This window comes from Molossus molossus, unplaced genomic scaffold, assembly GCF_014108415.1.
Source record: "Molossus molossus isolate mMolMol1 unplaced genomic scaffold, mMolMol1.p scaffold_m16_p_12, whole genome shotgun sequence".
Classification (NCBI taxonomy): domain Eukaryota; kingdom Metazoa; phylum Chordata; class Mammalia; order Chiroptera; family Molossidae; genus Molossus; species Molossus molossus.
Window position 1 is genome coordinate 77,842,264 of NW_023425347.1, and position 27,376 is coordinate 77,869,639.

The 27,376-nt window shown below is 41.7% G+C and overlaps 1 protein-coding gene across 5 annotated transcripts; it reads left to right on the top strand.

Annotated features, from left to right (window-relative positions):
• Nucleotides 1–1,154: 1,154 nt before the first annotated feature.
• On the top strand, nucleotides 1,155–26,775 carry MEAF6 (MYST/Esa1 associated factor 6). 5 transcript variants are annotated; one of them, XM_036257018.1, is made up of 8 exons: nucleotides 1,155–1,274; nucleotides 2,464–2,579; nucleotides 7,178–7,265; nucleotides 7,402–7,447; nucleotides 19,930–20,119; nucleotides 23,903–23,932; nucleotides 24,713–24,746; nucleotides 25,260–26,775. In XM_036257018.1, the coding sequence occupies exons 1-8, from the start codon at nucleotides 1,185–1,187 to the stop codon at nucleotides 25,266–25,268; spliced, it is 603 nt and encodes a 200-aa protein (XP_036112911.1). In that variant the 5' UTR covers nucleotides 1,155–1,184; the 3' UTR covers nucleotides 25,269–26,775. The 5 variants fall into 5 exon arrangements, 4 of the variants coding, with proteins under 4 accessions (XP_036112911.1, XP_036112912.1, XP_036112913.1 ...); XR_004958985.1 differs by lacking the exons at nucleotides 23,903–23,932; nucleotides 24,713–24,746; nucleotides 25,260–26,775 and adding exons at nucleotides 20,739–20,821; nucleotides 24,038–24,084; XM_036257019.1 differs by lacking the exon at nucleotides 23,903–23,932 and having other exon boundaries at nucleotides 25,260–26,180.
• Nucleotides 26,776–27,376: the final 601 nt, after the last annotated feature.

A 27,376-nucleotide genomic window follows, 5' to 3' on the forward strand; every position in this document is an offset into this window, starting at 1 on the left:
CATCGATGTTTCCCTCTCTCTCTCTTCCTCTCTCTCCCTCCCACTCTGTCTGTGCAAAAAAATGGAAAAATGTCCTCGGGTGAGGATAAAAAAAAAAAAAAAAATCACCTGAACCCATGATGTGAACTCTTTCTCGCATGAGGTCAAGAACCTACAAACTACCAGCTGGCCCACCCAAGTCTAGGTCCCATTTCCCGAAACCGAAGGAAGGAAGGGGAAAAATATATCCTACCTAGATTCATGATAGTGAAATGTGCAGAACCCTGAAAAATGGAGAGAGGTGAGGCAGGAGAAGTAAGTAGGGGCCAAGTGAAAACAAAGTCAAGGCTGGACTTCAATGTTAAAATAGGTAGTATTTAGGTCATTGCTGTACTTGCCAAGCGCAGCCAGACATGAAGTGACTTACACCCCACAGCAACTGTATTGGGTGGGTACCACTATCACCCCCATTTTACAGATGAGGAAGTTGGGACAAGTGGAGTTCGGATACTTGCCCAAGGTGGCACAGCTCAGTGGTAGAAGGATACTGGACAAGGTAGTTCTGGCTCCAGTTCGCCACAGTAACCACTACACTTACATTCCGTAGTTCTTGCCTCTATAGAGGGCAAAGGGAAGCCAGTGAAACGTTCAATCCAGGGGAACGACACATTTGTTTTCCAAAATCAAGTTATGCTGGCACCGCTGTGGGTCACGGATTACAGGCAGCTCAGCGTGGAAACAGGGTGTCTGTTGGAATAACGCAGCCCACAGCAGGAAGGTCCTGGAGGAACGAGGGAGGTGGCGGACAAAAGCAAAGGGGTCAGGCCAGGGGACCTGGTTTCGGACGGGATTGAGGTGTGCAGGAGGGCGAGGATACGCAGGTTTCGGACTTGGGCTATTCGGTGGACAGTGACAGTCCTTCCCCGAGGGGACTAAGGTGGAGTCTGGTTTTGGCACGGTGAGTTTGCGGTGCCTGTAAAGGTAAGTCGTCCACCAGGGGCAAAACTGCCGCAGTACCAGGACCAGAGAGTCCCCACCGGGCGCCTCCAGGCCCGGCGCGGCGAGCGGGAGGCGCAGAGCGCGGCGCGGCCCGCGTCTCCGGAAGCCGCGCGCGCAGGCGCAGTGCGGCGCGGGCGCCCCCTGGCGGGCGGCGGCGCGCAGGGACCGCCCCCGCCCGGCGCCGCCGCTGCCCGCCTCAGCCCAACATGGCGATGCACAACAAGGCAGCGCCACCGCAGATCCCGGACACTCGGCGGGAGCTGGCGGAGCTCGTGAAGCGGAAGCAGGAGCTGGCGGTGAGGGGCTGACACCCGAGGGGGGTTCAGGGGGTCCCCCACGTCTACCCCCGCTTCCCGGCCTCAGCCCCGCCGCGCCAGGCCGTTACTTCGCGGGCACTGCGCGGCGGTCCGGAGCCCGGCGGCCTGAGGCAGGGCTGCGCATTCCGCGGCCCGCCGGCGCCTCGGCTTCCCGGCTGCGCCCGAGCCGGGGCCAGGGGCGGGGGCGCCGGGCCGGGGAGGCGGAGGGGACGCGGCGGGCGGGGGGCGTGGAGGCCAGATGGCGCCGGGGCTGGGGGCTTGCGTGCGGGAGCCCTGGAAAGGCTGGTGCCGGGAGCTTCGGTGGGCGGAGGGGGCGGGCGTGTCGGTAGGCTGTCGGGATGGGTTAGGCTTGCCGGTGGGCTTTGGCGGGGTGGGGTAGGTGGCGGCTGTGGGAGGGGGACCCAGTCATCCAGTCTGGTCTTTGGAGAATGGAGGGACGCATGTCCCTTTGGGGACCAGTAGTAGATCCGTTGAATGGGATTTCCGATGGGCAGGGATGCGGTGTGCTGGGGAATGTCTAGAAGGTGGGAGGCGAGGGGAGCGGACTCTGGGGGGAATTAGGAATTGTGACATGCAGCCAAGGTCCTATGCACCCAAGTGGCTAAGCGCTCCCTGCACCCAGCGTCCAGGTTTGGGCACCTGGGAGGCACATCTCACCTGAAGCTGTCCTTCCAGGTTTCCATAGCAACTGTCTGTCCAGTGTAGGCGGCTTTCTGAGGGGAGGGGAGCGAGTTGGCTAGCACGGGAAGGCTGCTCCCCTTCCAGCCATACCTTTTATGCATGGCAGTGGAGTCCGCCTGAGCCAGGACTCTTCACAGCTGGGTTTCCATGGACCCTGTGAAGTATAAACACAGTTTTGCATGTGTATACATTTTTTCAGGGGACAGGCTCTCTCTGTTTCATTCTATTGTCAAAGGGATCCAACAAGACAAGTCTAGGTTTGTCTTCATCTGCCTGCTACCCCCCATGCCATCCATCTCTGTGGTTTAGTGTATTTGTGCTTGAGTTTATAAGTCTAATAGCAAGATTTCAGTTTTTGTCAGACTTAATGTTTGTATTCAAAAGGCATTATCCAGGGGGAAAAAGGGGGAACGTCTGTAATGCTTTCAACAATAAAGATTTTTTTTGTTAAAAGGCATTATCCATTTACTTGTTTTTCATCTCTCAGGAAACACTGGCAAACTTGGAGAGACAGATCTATGCGTTTGAAGGGAGCTACCTTGAAGACACACAGATGTATGGCAATATTATTCGTGGCTGGGATAGGTATCTGACCAACCAAAAGTGAGTGTCAGAAGCCTATGGTGTTTGTGTTGTGACCTACTAATACTTGTTTTTAGGACTTTATAAGTCTTTGCTAGCAGCTTTGCAGGGAGGCAGTAGTGTGGAAGGAGATTTGGGCTTGAACTTGGATTCTGGCTCATCCTCAGCCTCAGCCTCACTCTCACTAAATAATCCTAAACAAATCCTACATCTGTAGAATAGGGAAAAGACCTGCCTGTGGCACAGGGGTGTGTGAGGCTTAAGTGAAATACAACATATAATACCTTATTTATTTATTTAATTTATTTTTTATCCTCACCCAAGGACATTTTTCCATTTTTGTTCAGATAGAGTGGGAGGGAGAGAGAGGAAGAGAGACAAAGAGAAACATCGAAGTGAAAGGGACACATCTAGTAGGGTCCCACACAATCCCAAACCAGGGCCGAGCACAATCGCAACCGAGGTACGTGCCCTTGACTGACATTGAACCTGTGACTCATTGGTCTTCGAGCCGATGCTCTAACCGCTGAGCCAAACCAGCCAGGGCTCATATAATACCTTATACAGCAGCATTCTATTAGTGTTTTCCACATTTTAATCAGTTCTGAGTTCCACCTTCACAATATTTGCCATACCTATTACCAACTGTACCATGATTTATTTAGTAATAGTATTTTCAAAAACTTTCTAAACTTTTTGAAAAATTTTTAAGTCTATTGAAAAATTGAAAGCGCTCTGGCTAGTGTGGCTCAGTTGGTTGGAGCACACCAAAAGTGGAGGGTTAGATTTCTGGTCAAGGCACGTACTCAGGTTTTGGGTTTGATACCCAATCGGGATGCTTGCAGGAGGCAACCAATCCATGTTTCTCCCTCCCTCTCTCTCTTCCTTTCTTTCCCTTTCTCTCTCTAAAAAATCAATAAAATTTTAAAGAAAGAAAAAAAAAAGTGAAAGAATAGTACATGAGCACTTGATACCCTTCACTGGAATTCACCAATTGCTAGTTAACTTGTTACTACATTTGTTTTCTCTCTCTTCTTTTTGTACAATATATATATATAAACTCACCTATATCTGCATCAATTAAAAAGATTTTTAAAATAGTTATAGATGCATAGGGAGTTATAAAAATAGTTCAGAGAGGTCCCATGTACCCTTCACCCAGTTTTCCCCATTGGGTTTTATGTAGCTATTCTACAATATCAAAACCAGGAAATTGGCAGTAGCACAATGTGTAGCTATAGTTCTATCATTTTTTATCACATGTGTAGATTCCTATAATGACCACTGCAATTAAGATACAGAACTATTGCCCTGGCCAGTTTTGCGCAGCGGTTAGAGCATTGGCCCATGGACCAGAGAGTCCTGGGTTTGGTTCCCACTAAGGGCACGTACATCGGTTGCAGTTTGTCCCCGGCCCCAGTTGGGATCCTGTGCGTGGCAACCATTCAGTGTGTCTCTCTCACATCAACGTTTCTCTCTCTCTCTTCCTCCCTCACTGTATCTGAGGATAAATGCAAAGATATCCCTGGGTAAGGATTTAAAAAAAAAAAAAAAAGACACAGAACTATTCACCACCATAATGATCTCTGTTATGCCATTCCTTTACGGTTGTATCTCCTTTATACTTTGTGGGGTTTTTTTTTGCTAACCCATTCAAAATTAGAAGCAGAGCCTGGGCAGTGTGGGTCAGTGGTTGAGCGTCGACCAAGAGGTTGCTAGTTCGATTTCCGGTCAGGGCACATGCCCAGGTTGTGGGCCCAGTCCCCAGTGAGGGGCATGCAGGAGGCAGCCAATTGATGTTCTCTCTCATCGATGTTTCTAGCTCTCTCTCCCTCTTCTTTCCTCTCTATAAATCAGTAAAGAAAAAAAATATTTTTTAAATTAGAAGCAGAAATTATGACATACTGCCCCTAAATATATCAGCAGTTATCTCCTGAGACTAAGAATATTTTTCTTTCTCTTTTTTTTAATGGTTTTATTGATTTTTTTAGAGAGAGGAGGGGAGAGAGAGAGAAATGTCGATGAGAGAGAAATATTGATCAGCTGCCTCCTGCACGCTCCCTACTGGGGATTGAGCTTGCAACCCAGACATGTGCCCTGACCAGGAATCGAACCGGGACCTCTCAGTCCATGGGACGATACTCAGTCCACTGAGCCACACCAGTGGAGCAAGAACATTTTTCTTACCTACCCACAATTATGTCGAGAAAAATTAGCATTACATTAATAGTATCATCTAATAATATTAATACTAAGTCTTTATTCAAATTTCCCTAATTATCCCCAACATGTTTTGCTACCTTATTTTGATCCCGTCAGAGTTTTTCATTGCATTTGGCTCTAATGTCTCTTTAGTCTCTTAATTTAGGAGGGTCTGCAACATTTTTTGATGGTAAAGTAGTTGTTTATGACATTGTCTTATAGAATGTCCCAACTCCAGATTTTTCTTACTGCGATCTCATGAGAGATACTTGAAACATTTTTGGCAGAAATGTTGCATTAGTAATTTGTGTACCTCTTGGTGTTTACCTCTGTTTCATCAGGAGGCATGTAATGTCAGATTGCCCCATTATTGGTGCTGTTAAGTTTGACCATGTGATTTTTACATTATAAAGTTTATTACTTCTCTTCGTAATTAACATGTAAGTTTGGAGCCTATACTTTGAGGCAGTGGGAATATATGCCTACTCCCAAATTTTTATTCAGTGGTTTTAGTCTACATTGTTGATTCCTATCTGACTCAGTTATTGTATGGAGGTTGCAGAATGGTGATTCCAATTTTACTATTCCTTTTGCATTTGTTACTGGTATTCTGAAAGCAGAGCCTTTCCTTTTTATCTTCTCCCTTTCATCCTCTTTATCTCTGTCTCTCTTTAGTATCACTATAGACTCATGGATTTTTTTTTTAAATTACTGTTGGGATCTAGCACTTTCACTTTTTTATTATAGAGGTTTATTCTTTAAATATAAATTAATTTGTTGCAATGTATACAGAGAGGTGCACAAATCATAAATATACAGCTCAGTGACTTTTCATAAAGCTGACACATCCATCATTTTTTTTCTAACATTTTTTTACATATTTTAAAAAAAATATGTTTTATTGATTTTTTTAGAGAGGAAGGGGGAGAGAGAGAGAAACATCGATGAGAGAAAAACATCTATGGGCTATTTCCTGCACGCCCCCTGCTGGAGATGGAGCCCCAAACCTGGGCATGTGCCCTGACCAGGAATCAAACTGGAACCTCTCAGTCCATGGGACAATGCTCAATCCACTGAGCAACACCAGCGGGCTTTTTCTTTTTTTAAAAAATCCGCCTTGGCTGGTTTTGCTCAGTGGTTAGAGGGTTGGCCCGCAAACCAGAGAGGCCCGGGTTTGGTTCCCACTAAGGGCATGTACTTCAGTTGCAGTTTGTCCCCGGCCCCGGTTGGGGTTGTGTGGGTAACAACCACTCGATGTGTCTCTCTCACATCAATGTTTCTCTCTCTCTCTCTCTATCCCTCACTCTCTTTCTCCCGCTTTATCTGAAGATAAATGCAAAAATGTCCTCAGGTGAGGATAAAAAAAAGCCTCACCTGAGGATATGTTTATTAATTTTAGAGGGAGAAGGGGGGAGAGAGAGAGAAAAAAAGAGAGAGAGAGAAAGAGAGAGAAAGAAAGAGAAACATCGATGTGAAAGAGAAACATCAATCTATTGCCTCCTGTCTATACCCTGACTGGGGATGGAACCCACAACTTAGATGTGTGCCCTCACTGGAAATCATGCCGCAGCCTTTTGGTGTACGGGATGACGCTTCAGCCAACCAAGCCACCTGGCTAGGACTCCCATCATTCTTTTTGATGCTTAGTTTATCTCAAATGTGGCCAGAGGGAACCTCCTTAAGCTGATTCCTTTGTCCTTTTGATATGATTTTATTAGTTTGACCACCTTGTTCTTTTCTGTCACCTTTTCCTTGTTCCAGACCATTTTTCTAAAAAACCCTGTTTTTTGCCCTGGGTGGTTTGGTTCAGTGGTTAGAGCTTCAATCCGAGGACTGGAGAGTCCCGGGTTTGGTTCCTGCTAAGGACACGTACCTCAGTTGTAGTTTGTCCCTGGCCCCGGTTGGGGTTGTGTTGGTGGTAACCACTCAATGTGTCTCTCTCACATTTATGTTTCTCTGTCTCACTTCCTCCTTCTCTCCCTCCTACTCTCTCTGAAGATAAATGCAAAACAAAACAAAACAAAACAAAACAAAAAAGTGTCCTCAGGTGAGGATAAAAATAAAAAACAAAAATCTTGTTTTTTTCCTTTAAATTTTTAAAATTTAACTTTATTTAACAGACACTTCATATCACTAGTCTATGCTAATTGTTTTAAAAATTATTATAGTATATACATATTAAAATGAAAATGATTATGAACCAACCGAAGCAGTCTCATGTACCACAGTGGAGCACATTCCGTACATTGGAAAACATTGTCTGTCTACATAGGCATTCAGCATAAGGTTGTTTTGGTCAGTCCAAGTGGTATGGAGGTAATAAAAGCAAAAAGAGTTCCTTACATTTTCCCTGGGACATCCTTAGCTTGAGCCATAGACAAAGCTTGGAGCTTATAATGAATCCTTGTGTGTTTTAGAAACTCCAATAGCAAAAATGATAGAAGGAACCGGAAGTTTAAGGAAGCTGAGCGGCTCTTCAGTAAATCCTCAGTGACTTCAGCAGCTGTAAGTGAGGTGGGGGGACTCTTTATGTGGCCCATTGTTGAGGAAATTATGTGGGTTTTCTCTTTCCCTTCTGTTTGTGAGTGCTCTCCTGAGGTCCGTGATAATTTTTCTCATAACTGGTGGTTTTTTCTTTTAGGCAGTAAGTGCGCTGGCAGGGGTTCAGGACCAGCTCATTGAAAAGAGTAAGTTTATTTTTTTACTTTTCCATTAGTTTATTTTGAAGCTACCATAGTTCCTATCTTTAACACCTATCCAACTGTGTATCTGAAGACTGCATCTCTTACACTCTTGCGTCTTCTTTCTAGAATTTAATAACCTCTTGTTATTGAAAATGAGAAAGAAATGACCATGTCCTTCCTTCCTGCCTCTTATATCACAGGAAGGTTAATGTTAGCTGCTCAAAGACAGAAAGATATGTCTCTTAAGTTTTAGGGAATATCTGCTCAAAGACAGAAAAATATGTCTCTTTAAGTTTTAGGGAATTTTTTTTTTTTTGGTACGTGCCCCTAGTGGGAACCGAACCCAGGACTCTCTGGTCCGCCGGCCGATACTCCAACCGATGAGCCAAACTAGGCAGGGCCTAGGGAATTTTTTAAAAGTTAAAAAAAAAACACCCTGGCCGGTTTTGCTTAGTGGTTAGAGCATTGGCTCTTGGACCAAAGATTCACAGGTTTGATTCCTGGTCAAGGGCACATACTTTGGTTGCAGGTTTGATCCCTGGCCCTGTCAGGGTCTTGTGGGAGGCAACCAATCGATGTGTCTCTCTCACTTCGATGTTTCTCTCTCTCCCTCCCACTCTATCTTAAAAAAAAAAAAAAAATCAGTGGAAAATATCCTTGGGTGAGGATTAAAAAAAAAGTTTAAAAAAATCTTTTATCATGGAAAATTTCAGACATATTTAATAAATTGCCATGTACCGAACTTAATAATTTTTAGGAAATTCTAATCGTGAAACAGAATGGATCTATGTATTCTTAAGTATAAAATGGAGAGTAGATATATTTACTTTGTAGAGAAATTGTGTCATTCTCTGTGAGCCATATAATGTAGTTCTGTTCTAATTTCTAGTGATGGGATATAGACCTGTACATTTCTCTTTCTGAGTCAGACTCTGTAGCTGTATTGAATGTTCTCTCTGTGCATTGGGTCACTTTGAAATACAACCTGCTTTTTGTATTGTGGCTGTGTACTTCTTTCAGATGGCATGTCTTATGGGATCCATTTCTTTTGTTAACACTGGGGCAGTGGTTTAAGGAGAAGGGATTTAGTGGTTTGGGAATTAGGACTACTCAATGACTTCAATTTTTTCCCCCAGTTTTATGACTTAATTTGACAATCAGCAGTTCTCATCCACATTAACTGTTTGTATATTTTTGAAACTGGTAATAAGGCCCTGGCCGGTTTGGCTCAGCGGTGAGAGCGTCAGCCTGCAGTCCAAAGGACCCGGGTTCGGTTCCCGCTCAGGGCGCGTACCTCGGTTGCGGTTTGTCCCCGGCCCTGGTTGGTCGTGTGGGTGGCAGCCACTCTCATATCGATGTTCCTCTCTCTCTCTCTCTTCCTCCAACTCTATCTGAATAAAAAATGGAAAAATGTCTTTGGGTGAGGATAAAAAATAAGAAGAAAGTGGTAACAGGTACATAGGTGACCGATGTATAGAGCTTGTTTGGTGAGTCTTCATCCTCATTACGTTTTCTGGACAATCACACCTGGATATGGTATGGGACAGTCCTCATTCCTTTGGCCCAGGCAGCTTTGTTCAGCCTGGTGTCAATGGGTACATCTGGAGTTCCCATCTCCATCATGGTAAATTCCCGGCTCTCCTTGAGTGCTTCAGGGGCACGCTTCTTGAACCCACTTCATGGATGCACTCGTGAATGTTGATGGGGTATTCTCTGGTTACTACCCCATTGATGGCAGAACAGCCCTTCTTCTACCCTTCTTTGTGAGAGCCATTATGCCAGGCCCAAGTTGGAAAGAACGTTCAGTGATTTCAATTTTTATGTCTATGTACAGATTTCAAAATTTTTAGTTCTATCCTTAATCCCTTTCCTGAGCTTTAGTGATACATTTCTAGAAAATACTAGGAAATGTCATCTGTACATTTCCATTCAGATATTCAGACCCAAACATTTTGTCTAAAAGAGCTGTTCTGTTTCCTTCAAAATGTGTCTGCCCAATTTTTCTGTTATTGTACTTTTGTTCTCCGTATTATTAGAAACTTTGTAGGCATCTCTACTTCTTTTTGCCAACCTAATTAATTGTACCAAGTATTTTTTTTTTCCTTTTGCTATGATTGTCAGTTATATCTTGTTTTTTCTCAATTAATGCCACTTGTAGAATATAGAGTCATTTCATCTGCTTTATAGGGTAATGAGACTGGTTAAGGAACATTCTGGATCTCACTCATCTGAGTTGAGATGGAATCATGTCTGACTCCTCAGTTTTCACAAGAGCCTGTTATCCTGCCCCTGGCTTAGTAGATAGTTTAGTATATGCTCTGCACCTAATTACTCAACAGAGTAGTTACACCTAGGTTCTTGTCAGGAAGACTCTTAAAGCCACTCCTTTCAGAAGCTTACCTGAGAAAGTACTTATGTATTAAAGATTTTATGAAGCATATGCAGACCATCCACTACCCTGAGATCTTCCTCCTGGATTGAGCCTCACCCCTGCAATACATCATATTGGTCTTCCCTTTAAAGTTGCATTTGATCTTATAAAAGGTGTTTCTATTTATTGTAAGAGGATGTTGCAGATGTTGTTTACTATCATTCTCATTATCATCTCCTTTAGAAATAGTTGCTTTCCCTGAGGGACTAGTTGTTTTTTACTGAAAATCTTGTAATTGACAGTTTCTCTCTTTGTATGGGTGCTAAAATGCTTAAAGCCAAATTTGTGGTGCCCTTCTAGGAAGCAAAGAGGAATTTATAGCATGCATTTTGGGACCGAACCTTAGTACTACATCCAGCTTACTTTCCTCTTTGCCTTATCTCATTTTAAATTTATTTTACTGGATTACATTATATGAATCTTGGCAAGCTGCCTGGAATTCTTTTTGGAATAAAGCAGAGTATAGAGAATTACACAAATACTGGAGTTCATTAATTCAAATTGTCAGAGTCCCTTTAAAGTAATTCTATTGCATTTTATCTCACCACCTCTACCATTACCACTTCCCACTGCCATTTACAAGATTTTATTTTTGTCTTGATTTTCTGCAGTTAACTACAATGTGTCTAAGTATGAATTTTTAAAAATTTATCTGGCTTGGGTTTCACTGGACTTGTTGAAATTGTGTTTGGTATTTTTTTAATCAGTTCTGGAAAATTCTCAGCTGTTATCTTTTCAGATACTGCATTTGTTTCATGCTTTCTCTCCTCTCCTTCTGGTACTCTGTTTAAGTGTATGTTAAACCTCATTTTAACCTTTATGTCTTTTATTATCTCTTCTATATCTCATATCTTTTTGTCTCTGTGCTGCATTATGAGTAATTTTTTCCTGACATACCACTTCCTAATTCTCTTTTCAATTGTCGACGTAAGAAACATTCAAACCTGTGAAGAATTTTTGTGAGTTTATTTGAGCCAAAACCGTCAACAAATGCCAGGAAGCAAAACCTCAACAGATTGAGATAATGCTCCAGAGAATGGTAGTTTTGCACCTTATTTTATACATTACAATAAAAAGAGGAGACATAAGTGGGTTACATGAAATCTGTTGGTGATAGATTAGAGAGTCAGGAGAAGGCAAACCTCTGGGATTGGATGAAAAGTAAAATGATAGACATACAAAAATGATAGACACATACATCTTTTACATAAGTGGGTACAGGATAGTTAACAGTCAACAGTTAACTCCATAACAATGCGGGAGTTTGTGGTTTCCGCAGAGTGGTACCTGTGCTTTGAGGGGTCCAGAAAAAGGAAAATTACTTTGACATTTCAAAGATATTGTAGATGCAAAAAGTCAATAGACAGGCTCAGTTAAAGTAAAGATTGACCTTTGTTCTGGGAAGATGCCAGCCTAGGACATGACTACCTTCCATCAGATTAGAAAGTTTTAATTTCAGACCATCCTTTATGGTTTCTTTAGGTCTTTTTGCAAGGTCACTCCGCAGGTCTTACCTGAGCCTGTCAGGTTAGCATGTGGCCCCTTTTTGTCCACACAATTAAATCTGATTTGCTGTTTCCTTGATTTTTTAAATCTTTTGTTATTACAACTTTATTTCCATAAATTCTACTTAATTATTTTAAAACTCTGTTATGTAATTTTTCAGTAGCTTTCTTTGCAGTTATTTTCAAACTTGTCTTTTACTTTTTTTTTATCCTAACTCGAGGACATTTTTGCAGTTATCTTCAGATAGAGCCGGAGGGAGAGAGGGAGGGAGAGAGAGAGTGAAACATTGATGTGAGAGAGACACATCGAGTGGTTGCCACCCACATGACCCCAACCAGGACCGGGGACAAACTACAACCGAGATACGTGCCCCTAGCGGGAACCGAACCTGGATCTCTCTGGTCCATGGGTGGACACTCTAACTGCTGAGCCAAACCAGCCAGGGCATCTTTTACTTCTTTAAGTATAGTAAGCATAGTTATCTATAGTCTGTATTTAATTTCAGTTTCTGAAGTCCTTAATGACCTGTTTTTGTTTAGTTTCTACTGGTCATTACTCATGAAATCTAATCTCCCTGTATGCTTGGTTATCTTTATGTACTGCTCATTATTGTTAAAAGTGTTCATAGACCTTGGCCAGTGTGGTTCAGTTGGTTGGGCATCCTCCCTTGCACCAAGGGGTCACCAGTTCGATTTGCAGGCTGGGCACATGGTTGGGTTTCAGGCTTAATCCCCAAAGGGGCATGTGCAGGAGACAGCCAATTGATGTTTCTCCCTCATTGGTGTTTCTGTCTCTCTCCCTCTCCCTTCCTCTCTCTAAAATCTATAAAAACATATTTTAAAAAGAGTATTCAGAGAATAATTTGAGAGTGAGGATGAAGGTGCTGTCTTCCAGAGAAGACTTAATGTTTGCTTCTGCTAGGTATGTAGACCCCTTCCTTCCTTCCTTCCTTCCTTCCTTTCCTTCCTTCCTTCCTTCCTTCCTTCCTTCCTTCCTTCCTTCCTTCCTTCCTTCCTTCCTTCCTTCCTTCCTTCCCTTTACTGATTTTTAGAGAGAGCGGAAGTGAGAGGGAGAGAGAGATAGAAATATCAATGAGAAAGAACACTGATTGGCCGCCTCCTGTATGCTCCCCACTGGGGATCTGGCCCACAACCCAGGCATGTGTCCTGACCAGGAATGGAACCAGTGACCTCTTGGTGCATGGGTCGATGCTCAACCACTGAGCCACACTGACCGGTATGTGTACCTCTTTATTTTATTTATTTATTTTTGTATCCTCACCCGAGGACATTTTTCCATTTTTTGTTCAGGTAGAGTGGGAGGGAGAGAGAGGAAGAGAGAGAGAGAGAGAGAGAGAGAGAAACATCGACGTTAAGGGAACACATCGGAGTGGCTGCCAACCAAACAACCAACTAGGGCGGGAGACAAACTGCAACCGAGGTACATGCCCTTAGTGGGAACTGAACCCGGGTCTCTCTGGACCGCAGGCCGACACTCTAACCTCTGAACCAAACTGACCAGGGCTATGTGTACCTCTTTAAACCAAGTTCAAGGCTTGAGTGTCCCTGAGTGACTCAAATGATTCAAACTAAGCTTTAATTCCATGAGAGGAAGGAATGGTCTGTGTTGCCTCTCATATCTTTTCCTTTGTACAAAATCTCTGCAATATCTCAGAATTTCCATATAACAAATCTTGTGGAATGATTTCTGTTTTTGATCTTTGGTGTCAATGAAATGAACATTCTTTTCTCTTAGAATTCTGTCTTGCAGCCCTGGCCAGTTTGGCTCTGCAGTTAGAGCGTCGGGCTGCAGTCCGGTGAGAGCCGGGTTTGGTTCCCGCTAAGGGCACGTACCTCAGTTGCGGTTAGTCCCTGGCCCTGGTTGGGTCATGCAGGTGGCAGCCACTCGATGTGTTTCTTTCATGTCGATGTTTCTCTCTCTCTCTTCCGCTCTTTCCCTTCTGCTCTATCTGAATAAAAAATGGAAAAATGGCCCTGGCCAGTTTGGCTCAGTGGTTAGAGCATCGGCCTGCGGTCCGGAGAGACCCGGGTTCGGTTCCCGCTAAGGGCACGTACTTCGGTTGCAGTTTGTCCCCGGCCCTGGTTGGTCGTGCAGGTGGCAGCCACTCGATGTGTCCCTTCACGTCGATGTTTCTCTCTCTCTCTCCCTTCCTCTCTCTCCCTCCCACTCTATCTGTACAAAAAATGGAAAAATATCCTCGGGTGAGGATAAAAAAAAAGGAAAAATGTCCTCGGGTGAGGATAAAAATAAATAAATAAATAATAAAAATGTTTCCTGTTTTAAAAAAGAAAGAATTCTGACTTGCATATTCTTAGATCTCAAGGATTTAATTTTTTTTCACTTTTGGCATTTTATTTTCAAACCATTTTGAAATTTTTCCTCAGAAATGCATTGCTTTCTGCTTCCTTTGGCTTCAGACATACCCACACTAGAATAATAAAGTGGGTTAGCATGGCCCCTAAAGGGGAATTTTATGCAGATTAGTGAACCATTTACTATTTTTAAAAAAATAATAAGAGAAAAACAAAACAGGCAGAATTTACCCAGTTTCCTTTAAAGGATCAGCACAAGGCTTTACTGTTAGTTTTACTGGACTCCTTTTGAGCTTTCATCAAACCAGATCTCTCAGCATTGACATGGCTTCAGTGGATAAATATACGACTGCATGAAATCTGTTCTGGACACCTTCCCTGCCTCCTTTCAACTGTTTGTGCTGCTCAGAGTTATTGCCTTGACATTATTTAATTCTGTTCCCTTCTTTTAATAAGTACAGTGTCTCATTTGTAGATTTATTACACTTAATCAAAATCTGATGTTCTTTGTTCTAAAAATGAGTTGCTCACTTTTGTGTCAGTGAGAAACAAGCGTATGTGTCTGTCCCTGGTGGCAGCACCATACGGTTGACTGACTCACTGCTGCACTTTGAGATATTGTCACCAAGCCCTTCTGCCATCACTCCTCCTCTGCTTCCTGAGCCAAGGAAGAAAATTATTCCTACTTTGTGGTCTCACTTTGTATTTTAACAGTGTTTAGTCTCCCTGGCTCCAGTCCCTCTAGCCTAATAACCCTGAAACACGGATTTGTACAGAGAACTCTATAAATATTGATTGTTGGATGTCACTTCTCTGTTCAGAGATTCTTGATCTTTCTGCCTTGTTATGTCCTGCTAACAACTATTTTACTGCAAGTAGTCTTTACTGTTTGTTTAGAATTTGACTTGCATGCTGTGGATCTCAAGGACATTGAGATTTGTACATGTACTGTTTTTCACACAGCAAGCAGACACGTGACTTGCATTATTTCGTTTAGTTCTTAAAGCTACTCCTTAAAAATAGGGAACATTTTGGTAGCCACAGTGACTAGCCCAATGTCTCATCCATAAGAGATACTCAACACATGAAAGAACGAATTCTTACTTTACAAATGGGGAAACAGGCTTTGAAAGGTTAAGCCACAAATCAGTTCTCTTGACCATCACTTTATACTGTCTCCCTGGATTAAATCCTTTACTTAATCTGACACTTGAGTCCTCTTAACCTGTCATTCCATTTCACCTCTGATTTCTTTAATTTTTTTTTATTTTTTGTTCTTACCTGAGGACATTTTTGCATTTATCTTGAGATAGAGTGAGAGGGAGAGAGGGAGGGAGGGAGAGTGGAGAGAGAGAGAGAGAAACATCGATGTGAAAGAGACACATTGAGTGGTTGCCACCCACACGACCCTAACCGGGGCTGGGGACAAACCCCAACTGAGGTACGTGCCCTTAGTGGAAACCAAATCTGGGTCTCTCTGGTTCACGGGCCAATGCTCTAACTGCTGAGCCAAACCGGCCAGAGCTCACCTTTGATTTATTAAGCTCTCTGTTTAAATGATGTTGTTTGATTCATTTGTCCCAAATACACCTTGTGTTTTCTCACCTCTACATTTTTTTTATTTATTTATTTTTATCTTTTAATTTTTTAAATTCTCACCCAAGGATAGTTTTTTTATTTATTTTCAGACAGAATGGGAGGGGGGGGGGGAGAGAGAGAGAGAGAGAGAGAGAGAGAGAGAGAGAAACAGTGATGTGAGAGACACACATCGATTGATTGCCCCTGTCCTACCCCAACCAGGGCCAGGGACCAAACCGCAACCAATATGCGTGCCCTTGACTGGAATCGAACCCATGAGTCTTTGGTCTGTGGGCTGATGCTCTAACCGCTGGGCCACAGTATCACCTCTACACTTTTAAAAATATACATTTTTATTGATTTTAGAGAGAAGGAGGGAGAGAGAGAATCGAACCAGTGACCTCTCAGTGCATGGGACCATGCTCAGCCAACTGAGCCACACTGTCTGGGCTCACCTCTATGCTTTTGCTTGTGCTATTTTTTTTTACTTGTTTTGGCTTCTCATTTTTTTTCTTTAAAAAAAATTTTTTAACTTATCTTTATTGTTGAATGTATTACAGATGTCCCTCTTTTTTCCTCCCTTTACCCCCTCCTCCCCAGGCCCACCCCCTTTCTGCTTTCTCCACACTATTGTCTGTGTCTACTGGTTATGCATATATGCATATAAGTTTTTTGGTTTCTCTCTTCCTGCCCCACCTCCCCCCTTCCCTCTGAGGTTCATCAGTCTAACAACTAGTTTGTATTTCTTAATCCCTTCACCTTTTCCACCCATTTCCTCAACCTCCCTCCCATCTGACAACCAACAAAAACTTCTCTATCTATGAGTCTGTTTCTGTTCTGCTTGTTCATTTTGTTTGTAGATTCAATTGTTGACAGATATGTATTTATTGCCATTTTATTGTTTATATATTTTTTGTCTTCTTTAAGAAGACCTGTCAACATTTCATATAATACTGGTTTGGTGGTGGTGAACTTCTTTAGCTTTTTCTTGTCTGGGAAACTTTTTATGTGGCCATCGATTCTAAATGATAGCTTTGCAGGATAGAGTAATCTTGGTTGTAGGTCGTTGCTTTTCATCTCTTTAAATATTTCTTGCCACTCCTTCCTGGCCTACAAAGTTATTTTGAGAAATTGGCTGACAGCCTTATGGGAACTCCTTTGTTGGTAACTGCTTTTCTCTTGCTGCTTTTAAGATTCTCTCTTTGTCTTTAACCTTTTGCATTTTGATGATGATGTGTCTTGGTGTGGGCCTCTTGGGGTTCATCTTATTTGGGACTCTCTGTGCTTCCTGGGCTTGTATGTCTGTTTCCTTCACCTAGTTAGGAAAGTTTTCTGTCATTAATTTTTCAAATAGGTTTTCAATTTCTTGCCCTCTCTCTTCTCCTTCTGGCACTCCCATGATGCGAATGTTGGCACACTTGAAGTTGTCCCACAGGCTCCTTATACTGTCCTCATTTTTTTGGATTCTTTTTTTCTTTTTGCTGTTCTGATTGGGTGTTTTTTTGCTTCCTTATATTCCAAATTGATGGTTTGCTTCTTGGCTTCACCTACTCTACTATTGATTCCCTGTAAATTATTCTTTATTTCAGTTAGTGCAACCTTCATTTCTGACTGGTCCTTTATTATGCTCTTGAGATCCTCACAAAGTTCCTTGAAATTCTCACTGAGTTCATTGAGCGTCCTTACAAACAGTGTTTTGAACTCTGCATCTATTAGATTGCTTATCTCCATTTTGTTTAGTTCTTTTCCTGGAATTTTGTTCTGTTCTTTTATTTGGGACATGTTTCTTTGTCTCCTCATTTTGGCTGCCTCCTGTGTATCTTCATATTAGGTACAGTTGCTATGTCTCCTAGGCTTCATAGGGTGGCCTATTGAGCGTCCCGTAGATGTCCTGTAGGATCCAGTGGCACAGCCTCCCTGGTCTCCTAGCCTGGTCCTCGAGGTGTTTGTAATTGAGTCTTGATTGCTGTTGGCACATCAGTGGGAAGGTTTTACTCAGGCTGATCAGCTGCAAGGACTGGCTGTGCCCACTAACCACTGACCTCTGACTACCTTGGATGAACAGCTGTGCAGGAGCAAGATTTACTTCAGCAGGGCTCTGGTACCCACTAAGTCCACTCCTTGAGTGTGTCACTTGTGGAGGTGGTTGGATGGTGGTGCTTTGACATGATCTGAAGCTATCCACTGGGTGTGCTGGCTCTGGGTCAAGGTCAGCCACTGCCTATGTTCTACCCAGGGCCACCAGACATAAGCTACAAAGTGGTCTTCAGATGGCTGCTTCTTGTGCTGGGCTTAGAGGTACCCAGCCGAAGCCAAGCTGTGAACCAAGGCTGGCTGCTTCTAGTGCCAGACCTGGGGCCACTTAGTGAGAGGTATGGGGCTCGCTGAGACCAGATGCTGCTTGTTTGAGAGAATTTAGGAATATCTGAAGCAGGATCCAAGACAGGCCATTCCTAAGGTAAAGCCACTGGGAACGGCTTGGGTGGTCTTGAAAGTTGGGTGGGGCAGAGCCTCAGGGAATCACCAGGGAGGGGCAAACAGTGTGAGCCAGGTTGCGGGAGTCCCAGTTATGGTGCCTGTCTGCTGGCCTAATGGGAGAAGGAACAATGGAACGGTGGAACACCAAAGGACCAATGGCCTCCATTAGTAAGTCTCTCCAGGAGAAAGCTGCCTTTCCAGTCCTCACCCTGATGCCAAACAGCTCAGTTCTTCCCCGTATGTCCCTGGTGCCTTTCAAGTTGCCTCCCCTATGCACTGGACTTCAGAGGGAGCAAGTCTGAGTTAGTTCGTGCGCGGGCCCTTTAAGAGGAGCTGCCTGGGGCTCCAGCAGACTCAGCCTCCCTCTGCCTCAGTTCCCGCTGGTTTTTCCAGCCAGAAGTTATGGGGACTTCTCTTCCTGGTCCTGGAACCCTGAACTGGGCACCTCAGGGAGGACCTTCATAGTTGAGGTGTCCTTCAGATTTTTATCTACCACACATGGGTGTGGGACCAGCCCATCTGCGCCTCTGCCTCCGCCCCTCCTACCAGTCTCGATGTGGCTGCTGCTTTCATTTCATAGTTGTAGGACTTCCATTCACCTTGATTTCAGGTGGTTCTGAAGGATGTTTTTGGCTTCTCATTTTTAAAGGTTCAGTTTAAATTCTACCCCTTCAGTGAAACTTTTTATTGAGTAATTCACTCTTTCTTCTCTGACTCTCATGATACTTAATATCCGTATCAGTACTTTGTGACATTGGATACTGCCTGGCATGCTACTTTCTCCAATCACAGGACTTTGATTTGATGTACACTGTTTTATATGCATGTGTTTGGTTATAGAATATGACCAACTCATTAATTTACTCAATACTCCCATAGTATCTGGCCCACAATGAATAAATAGTTTGTTTTGTTCTTTAGTGTCTTTTAATTGAATTGCCCTGTCAAATTTAGAAGGGCCTGATGGGTCAATATACCCTTGTTGAAAATCAGTTCATCATAAATGTTAGGGGTTGATATCTGGCCTCTGAATTCTTTTGCCTGGTTTCTGTATGTCTGTTCTTATGTCAGTACCACACTCCCTTGGTTACTGTAGTTTTATGTGGTAATTTTCGAAGTTCTTTTGCTAATTTTTATATGAAATCTGTTTTTCCCGAACTATAGAAAGGCCAGATTGATCAATATACTTTTCCTGGCTTTATAGTTCTAGAGCTCCCTCTTTTGTTGCTTTCATGAAGTGATCAAAAATAAGATTTCAGGATTTCTGAGATCTGGTTCTGTTTCTCTTTTGCTTTTTGGGACCATCTCTTTCTTTTCTTGTGTCCATGTGCTACTCAATTTAAAATCTTTCCAGCAGTTTATGATACAAAGACATCAGAAGAAGAAACATGGCCCCAGGTCCTACTGTCTATATAAACTTTTTTGATACATTTTAGAAACAGATAGTGTACATATTTAGGATCCTTCAATAATTGAGTAAAGTGAAAATCATTGCCCATCCTCTTCTATTAAGAGTTGCAAGATATTACTTTTAGTAGAAAACAAAAGTACACATTTACCAAAATATATGTAATTATTCTTAAAATGTATATATTTATACAAATTGTTCTTGACCGTATGTATTTAATATATTTAAGGGGTGTTATAAAATTGGAATATGTGTCAGCTGAAGAGTATTATTACTATTTTAAAAAATAATATTCTTAAGATTTCTCAGTAATTTAGGTAATGGGGCTCTTCTCATGAGTCTCTTTTCTTGATAGAAAGACAGGATTCTTGTATGGTTTAGGGAAGGAACTGGGCCAGCTATAGGAAGTTTTTTTTCAAGGTCACCCCTCACCTTCCTGCATAACTATTAATCCCATTAGTGTCTTCTATGTTTAAGTAACCTTTATGCAGTGAGGTTATCCTGAATGTGTGGTCCCATCTCCCAGCAGTCCTTAGATCTGGCCTTTAGTTACACTGTTTGAGATTACATGTCAGGAACTCTGGTAACCTTGGTGCTTTGATTATATGTAACTTCTTGTCAATTAGAGGTATGATCAATGAGAATAGGCATATAGTCTTTTTTATATATTAGTGCTCAAAAATTTTTTCCTGACTGATAGATTGTTTGAGTATTGATGATGCTTCTGGGGATTTGTGTTTATTCCTTCCAGGGGAACCAGGAAGTGGGACGGAAAGTGATACTTCTCCAGACTTCCACAATCAGGAAAATGAGCCCAACCAGGAGGATCCTGAGGATCTGGATGGATCTGTGCAGGGAGTGAAACCTCAGAAGGCTGCTTCTACTTCCTCAGGGAGTCATCACAGCAGCCATAAAAAACGAAAGAATAAAAACCGACACAGGTCAGTGGTAGGGACCACTTCCCCCCTCCCATCCACCATATTTCCCCATCCCCAGCCCCACCCTTCTATAGCTTTCATGACTATTGCTGTGAAGGGATTTTACTAGAATAAAAATTCTTCATGATTGGTTTAGTCCTGTGCAGTTGGGAAGACATTCCATTGGTCCAAATGAAACAAACTACTTTTTCTCTTTCTAGGGGAGAGATTAGTGGGCATAACCATGTAGGATACCCTTCTCACTGTTTTTGCTGTGGAAGAATTTTATTTTGTAAAAAACTTGTTTAATACAATGAATTTGGAATCCTTTTAGAAGTGGAAAAAGGGAAATAGAAACAGAGTCTGTATAATGCCACTAGTCCATGTTGGGAAGCTGCAAAATCAGATAAAGTCCTTTGCTTTTAATCCCAATCCCTGTCTCCTCTTGTTTCCTTGTGAATGGAGAGAACCAATTTGATGTGCCTTTTTTCTTTATAAATACAAGTTTTTTTTATCGCATGTGATTTCTCTGTTTTTATGTAGCTGCAATATGCTGATTTCAGATATTAGAGGAAGAATGTAAAGTCTGTAAGATATGAGAGTGCCTTCCTAGGTAACATTTGTCCACTGTGTTTTTTTGCAGTGCGTAATGAGATAGGAATGACATCAGTGGACAGAGAGGTCAGGTATCACCCAGAGAGGATTGTAGCATTCACTCTGCTTGGGGTTTGTATGATAATACGGGGCTTGTTTACTCAGATAATTAAAAATTATACAGCTGCATTCAAAGAGGGCATCGTTTCTAGAGTAAGGAATCTTGCCCTGGCCTCAGGCCTGCTTCTGGGAGGCATGGAAACTAGGTATCCATAGGCTGGCTTTTGTCCTGCTCCTCTAAGGAGCCTGAATGCTGAGGAGATGAAAGGAGGCATGCAAGGGATGGGTGGAGTTCCCTGCCCTCCAGTTTGCTTCTGGGTTGGGTTGCTTTACAAACCTGTGGGATTTTCCTTCATGCATCCAAGGTATTGAGTTGTTAGCTCTGGATGTGGCACACGGGGATAATGTAGAATGAACTCTAACTGGTTTAAGGCTCTTTGGAATCAACTGATTCTTTTGTTCGAAGAGTTTTTATTGTCGATGGCGGTGGTGGTTTTTAGAATGCAGAAATAGTATTTCCTCCAAATAGTGACTAAGGACTGCTAGCTCAGCATTTTTCTGCAAACCACAGATCACCATGCCAGTCTCTAAGTGCAGTAAGAAATAGCAAAAATTACCTATCTTTCCTTTTTTGTAAGCTACATGTTTGATCACTGTGGTAGGACTGATGCTAGCTTATCACAATAGTAGCAGAGAACCATACTCTTAAAAGTATTTTTAAAAACTGTCAAGATAATTAAATGTCATGCTGTGTTGCTTTTATTACATTTACTCCAGTGTCATTTTATTTTTTTATCCTCACCCGAGGACATTTTTCCATTTTTTGTTCAGATAGAGTGGGACGGAGAGAGAGGAAGAGAGAGAGAGAGAGAAACATTGACGTGAAAGGGACACATAGAGTGGCTGCCACCCACATGACCAACCAGGGCCAGGGACAAACTGCAACCGAGGTATGCGTCCTTAGTGGGAACTGAACCCGGGTCTCTCTGGAGCGCAGGCCGATGCTCTTAACCACTGAGCCAAACAAACCGGCCAGGGCTCCAGTGTCATTTTAAAGTAATGATGCTTTTCCTATTCAGTGTCTAGAGTAGGGGGAAATTCTATGAAATTTTCTGGGACAGGTTTTTTTCAATTACTGATACCAATAGACACTCTAGATAGCTGTTGTTTATTTCAGGTAATACTTCATTTCATTTAGTGACATGATCAGCTGATGAGAAAATGGCATTAGACATTAAATCTTTCTTCTTGTGGGTTTCTAGTAGATTTACATAGGAACTGCACTTCCTTCTACCCTTTTCTCTCCTGGCCCTAGAAGCGAACTCCTTCCAGAAAAATAAGTAGGATTTATAAAGATCTTTGATGTTAGTTATTATTTTCACAAATGGTGCTTTCTGTTTGGAAAGCAGGATCCTTTGACCATTTCCCTGGTTTAATCTGGCTGGGCTTCTCCCTTGGACTTAGGTACTCACCTGTCCCAGTGAGCAGAGTAGAGCTATTTACCTTCTTTCTAGGGAAAACAGGTTGAGTGTACCTGACTGGCAGCTCAGTGGCCAGTTAAGCTTCTCAGATTCCTGCCGTCTTTAGTCAGAAAATGTGTCTGGCTCAAACCCTTGGCCCCTGACTAATGTCTTAGTGGGGCTGGGGGTGGAGCATTTTGTACATATTTGTGAAAATGTTTAGTACTTGTATAGTACTTGTTTCTCCTCCAACGTACCACACCCCAAATAGTCAGATAGTCAATAGTAAATTATTTCAACCAATGTCTGAGTACCTACTATGTGCCAGGCACTGTTTTGTGATGAGTAAAGCAAAGTGGAAATAAATACGTTACTTTAGCAAAAAGGAATACGTTTTGAATCTGTCTTCAGGAATATGAAAATTTATCAGGTAATTTTTAGTATTCATAAATGACCACACTATTCTGAATTTGTATGTTTTACATGATATCTGAATGATAAGTTCCAGTATCTTTAAAGAAAAAAGTTGAAATAGTAACTTATAGCTGCTCTTAGGTTTTTATTACTATACGAAACTCTAGAATTCTTCTAGGTTTGTTCAGTTTTCATTAATAGGTACAGTCTACTTTGTAAACAAAGTTAAGCGATGCTGAGAGTTAAATTTTTGATAGTTCCTGGTTTGTACACGCACTGTATACTCTTTTCGAAATGTCTTGAGTGAAACTGTTACATAAGGGATTTTAACGTTAAGCTTTCTTCTAGCGTCACTCTTGCAAACACTGGTTAGGAGGAAAAGTTAGCCATTTTGCATATTGTTTTACCACCTATCTATAGTCTGAGAAGTTGGAGCCAGCAAGGAGTTGGTGTCATGCTCTGGGTAAATGTTTGCTTTGGAGGTCTGCCCAGATCATGGTTATCAGTGATGGCCCCACATGACCTTCTCATACTGCTCCCATCCAGATCCCCGAGGCTTGGGTGCTTGTGGGTGTCAACTTTTCTTTGTTTTCATAGGGGTGCTGCAGACTTTGGTGTCCCATACTGTAGCCCTGACATAAACAGTTAACTGCCATCACCAGTTCAGGCTCTGCAGTTTCTGGAACAAGAATCACCTGTCACTGAAGTTCCTTCATTCGACCCTGGGCTTCTAAAATGAATGCTGTAAAAAAGGAGTACCATGTTCCCTGGACATGATTAGAACATATAACTTGTTTAGAACATATAACTTGAGTTCAAAATTACAAAATGTTTTCTTTTTAAAAAATGTATGTTTTTATCTTTTGTTTTAGTGCAAGTGTATTTTGCTAAATTGGTAGTACTATCTTCAAAGCACCTTTCATTATATGACTAAACCCTTCCTTTTCTACTTCTTCTAATGCCCTAATAATTGTTATTACAATGAAATATTTCTCAACTTCTAACTCTGAATCTGGCAGCTAATAGAAGGCCTGCAGGTATCTAGTTTTCTAATGAAATAACTTATCCTTTCATAGTCTGTTCTTATTTGAAAACCATTGAGGGAAGGGAATCTCCCAACCACAAAATCTTCGGTGCTTTGATGTTTGAAACTTTATGGCTTAAGATTCTTAAAGCTGATTTTGTTTCTATAAATCTTGCTAGGGTGGCTAATCAACTAATTTATTCAATTAGTATATTAATTTCTATTGCTTTCTTCCTTTCAAATGCTGCCCCTCAGCCCGTCTGGCATGTTTGATTATGACTTTGAGTAAGTTTGATTTGAATTAGTGTTTGTGCTGTGTTGTTTAGTGTGTAGAGACCAATATGCCTTTTTGAGACCTTTCTAACCCATAGTTTATCTGTTTAATTGTAGGTATGTATATTAGGTTAGGCTGGGAAGTTTTTTTTAAAAACAGAAAAACGTGATGGAGGTAACATTTTATTTAATAACTTCAGCAAAATTAAGTAAACTTCACTTTTATGCATTTTAATTGCTTTTAAAATAGATAACTTTAATTTATATTTAATTTTATTTCTGGCTTTGCTTCATAAGGAGATTAATAGTTTAAGATCTTGATATTTTGCTTTGGAAAGATTTAAAAATTGAAATTTGTTTAATTTCTTTTGTGTTTCATGTCTGGAAATACAAACTCCTAGTCTCTTTCCTATTCTTAATCACTATGTGTCTAGTGATTATCAGTGATATAGTTACAGAGCTAACACATTAACATAGAGCATGCCCTCTTAATTCAGTCTCTTTAACGTGTAATTTTGGAATAATTTTTAAAAATTATATGGCTTTTATAACTGTTCTATATTTCTTTCTGAGTCATCTAAGTTTGCCTTGTGGCAGGAGTGTCTGCTCATGTTTTTAAATACTTGCTTAATAATATCTGGATAAACAACTAAATATGACATAGTGTAATGAAGAATGTGAATTTTACTTAACCAAATAGTCTTTGTTATAGCTTGTGCCCTAAGCAGTAGCTGATTCTTGGACTCTTTTTCTGTAAATTGAAATGCAAATATCTTTATCTTTTCTATACAGGATTGATCTGAAGTTAAATAAAAAACCACGAGCTGTAAGTATCAGCTGGACCATTTCAGAGACTGATAACTTTGTTGATGATTAGAAAAATAATTAGAAGAATGTCTTCAGAGCTTGAGTGTCTCAAATCTGGGGTCAAAGCTCTAATTTTAAAGTCTGGGGTGTCCATTTGTATAAACTTCAACTTTTAGGTGTTATTTACGTTTTTTATATTAGAGAAAGAAAGGAGTCGCACATTTTTACTGAAGTAAACATCCCGTTGGTTAAATGATGAGTTGTTAATATTAGCTTTTTTATATCTGACTGGGAGCTCAGGATGTCTAATAATTAGGGCAGAATTTGTGTTTCAGTCCCTTGTGGATTCAGAAGACAGATCATTTTCAGGTGTGAAATATACCTGAAATAGAAATCTTTGGCTACATTTGAAATAGAATCTTTGGCTATAGAACAGTCCCCTAGCAGAATTATTCATGAGATTGAGATATATATATGTGTTCAAACCACTGTTCTTCTGAGAATAAATGGGGTTTTGTTTTGCTCTCTTTAGGACTATTAGAAGACTCGTTAGTGCAGAAGCTTCCAGGCTGTAGAGCCCTGCTTCCCTCCTCCGACCTCACAAAGACAAACATCCCTGCCCGCGTGTGTGGCCATCCACCTCTGCTTTCCCAGACCCAGTGTCTGTGACTCTGAGTAGTTTGTTCTGAAAAGTGGTGAAAAGTCATTTCTGTAAGACCACATCGGATCATTCACATTGTGTCATTCTTAGTAACAGAACTGCAGGGAGACCAAGACATGGTTAGAATCCCAGCAAGTTGCTAACTGAATCTCTCCCTTCTTGGAACAAATATCTACCCCCAAACTGGCCGGCACCAGCTTTGTCTGTGATACCCTTCGGGACATGGTCTCTGCTTTGGTTTTTCCGCTGAAAGTAGAGCACAGATCACATTTCAGAGGGAGGCTGTAAATATCTGGCATATCCTTATTTTGTTTGTGTTTTATCATTTTTCTATTGTTGTTTTTACCATCTTTTTTTCTTTTGGGGCTTTTTGTAATGACTTTGTACAGCTCATACCTTCCTGCTGACATATCTAATAATCTGTTTTGCGGAGTTGCCAATGTTCTTAAACTGAAAGTGACCTGGTTTACCATAAATAAAATGGGGAACTTGGCTCTTTGGTTTTTTGAAGGGGAAAGGTAAGGTATGTTTATTTAATAATTACCTATCTTAAATCTCTGTGTTGGAAGCAGTCATGTTCAAGGAATAGGAAAAGTTGAAAAACGTAAGTTTAAATCAGTCCTTTTAAAATATTTTTATTCTTTTGTATAAATAAAATTTCACAGGCTTTAACTTTTCATGCTTTTAAACCTGAGGTTTTTTTTTCACTTATTTATTCATATCATACCTTATGGAAATTTCTTTTTTCATCTTTTCTCTCTTTGCTGGTATTTGCCTGATTAAATAGTGCTCAGAAAATCATGAAGGCATATGGAAAGGCTCATAATTGCACTCAAAACTGATAATATGTAGAGTTCCTGGGCAGAGTGAAATATAGGATCAACGAGAGCCAGCCCAACAGGTCCCCCGTTCCTAGAGGGGGTCATGGGCCCAGGAAATTGCTGATGGTTAGCAGGCTGAGGAGCAGTTGTGATCTACCCTGGCTGCACATTGGAATCACCGGGGCTTCGAAAAAGGCCGACGCCTGGGTCCCATCCCCAGAGACTCTGGGCTAGGGTACTGTCTAGCTGTGGGAAATCCTTTCAGAGAGTCCCTGGGATTCTGATAGGAAGCCAAGTTAAGACCCACTGCATTAGGAGACTGGATGATGTGATTTAACTCCTGTGTTGTGAATCAGTCTAAGGGGTACGATTTGGGGCCTCACCTCTCCTTTGACTCTATTTAGTTATAGCCTTCACTTATGCCTATATCTTTATTAGAAAAAATATGTTCTATTTGTGATAATATTGGTAGAGCTGAATGTGGGTGGTGTCGATGATCAAAACAATTCTACCTTGTCAGATGTGCAAAAGCTTTCACTCTTTTTCTCAAATAAATTTTTTGGATTCTGTGGCTATTTAGATGTCTTTGGCTATGTCTTTGATAGCAGAACTGTAATGTCAGGGTTTGTAAGAAAATAGTTTCTTATATTTAGATTGTTCCTTTGAAAAAGAAAAAAACAACAACACAACAATGTAAACCAGAAGCATTCTGTATCCTTTGTCAATTTGTCTCCTTTCCAGGAGGGAGAAGAGGGATGCCTAACAGTGTCCCTGACTCTGAGCAAAGCACATGGTAGACCTCAAAACATTTCTCTCCTAGTTTGACATTTGCTGGAGATGCGTAGCAGGACTGCTCTTTTTTTTTTTTTTTTTATCCTCACCCAAGGACATCTTTCCATTTTTTGTTCAGATAGAGTGGGAGGGGGAGAGAGGAAGAGACAGAGAGAGAGACATTGACATGAAAGGGACACATTGAGTGGCTCCCACTCGCACGACCAACCAGGGCCGGGGACAAAGTGCAACCAAGGTTTGCACCCTTAGCGGGAACCGAACCTGGGTCTCTCTGGACCGCAGGCCGACACTAACCACTGAACCAAACCGGCCAGGGCAGGACTGCTCTTAAAAAGGTGTATTATTAAAAAGTATATCTGTGTGCACGAATATACC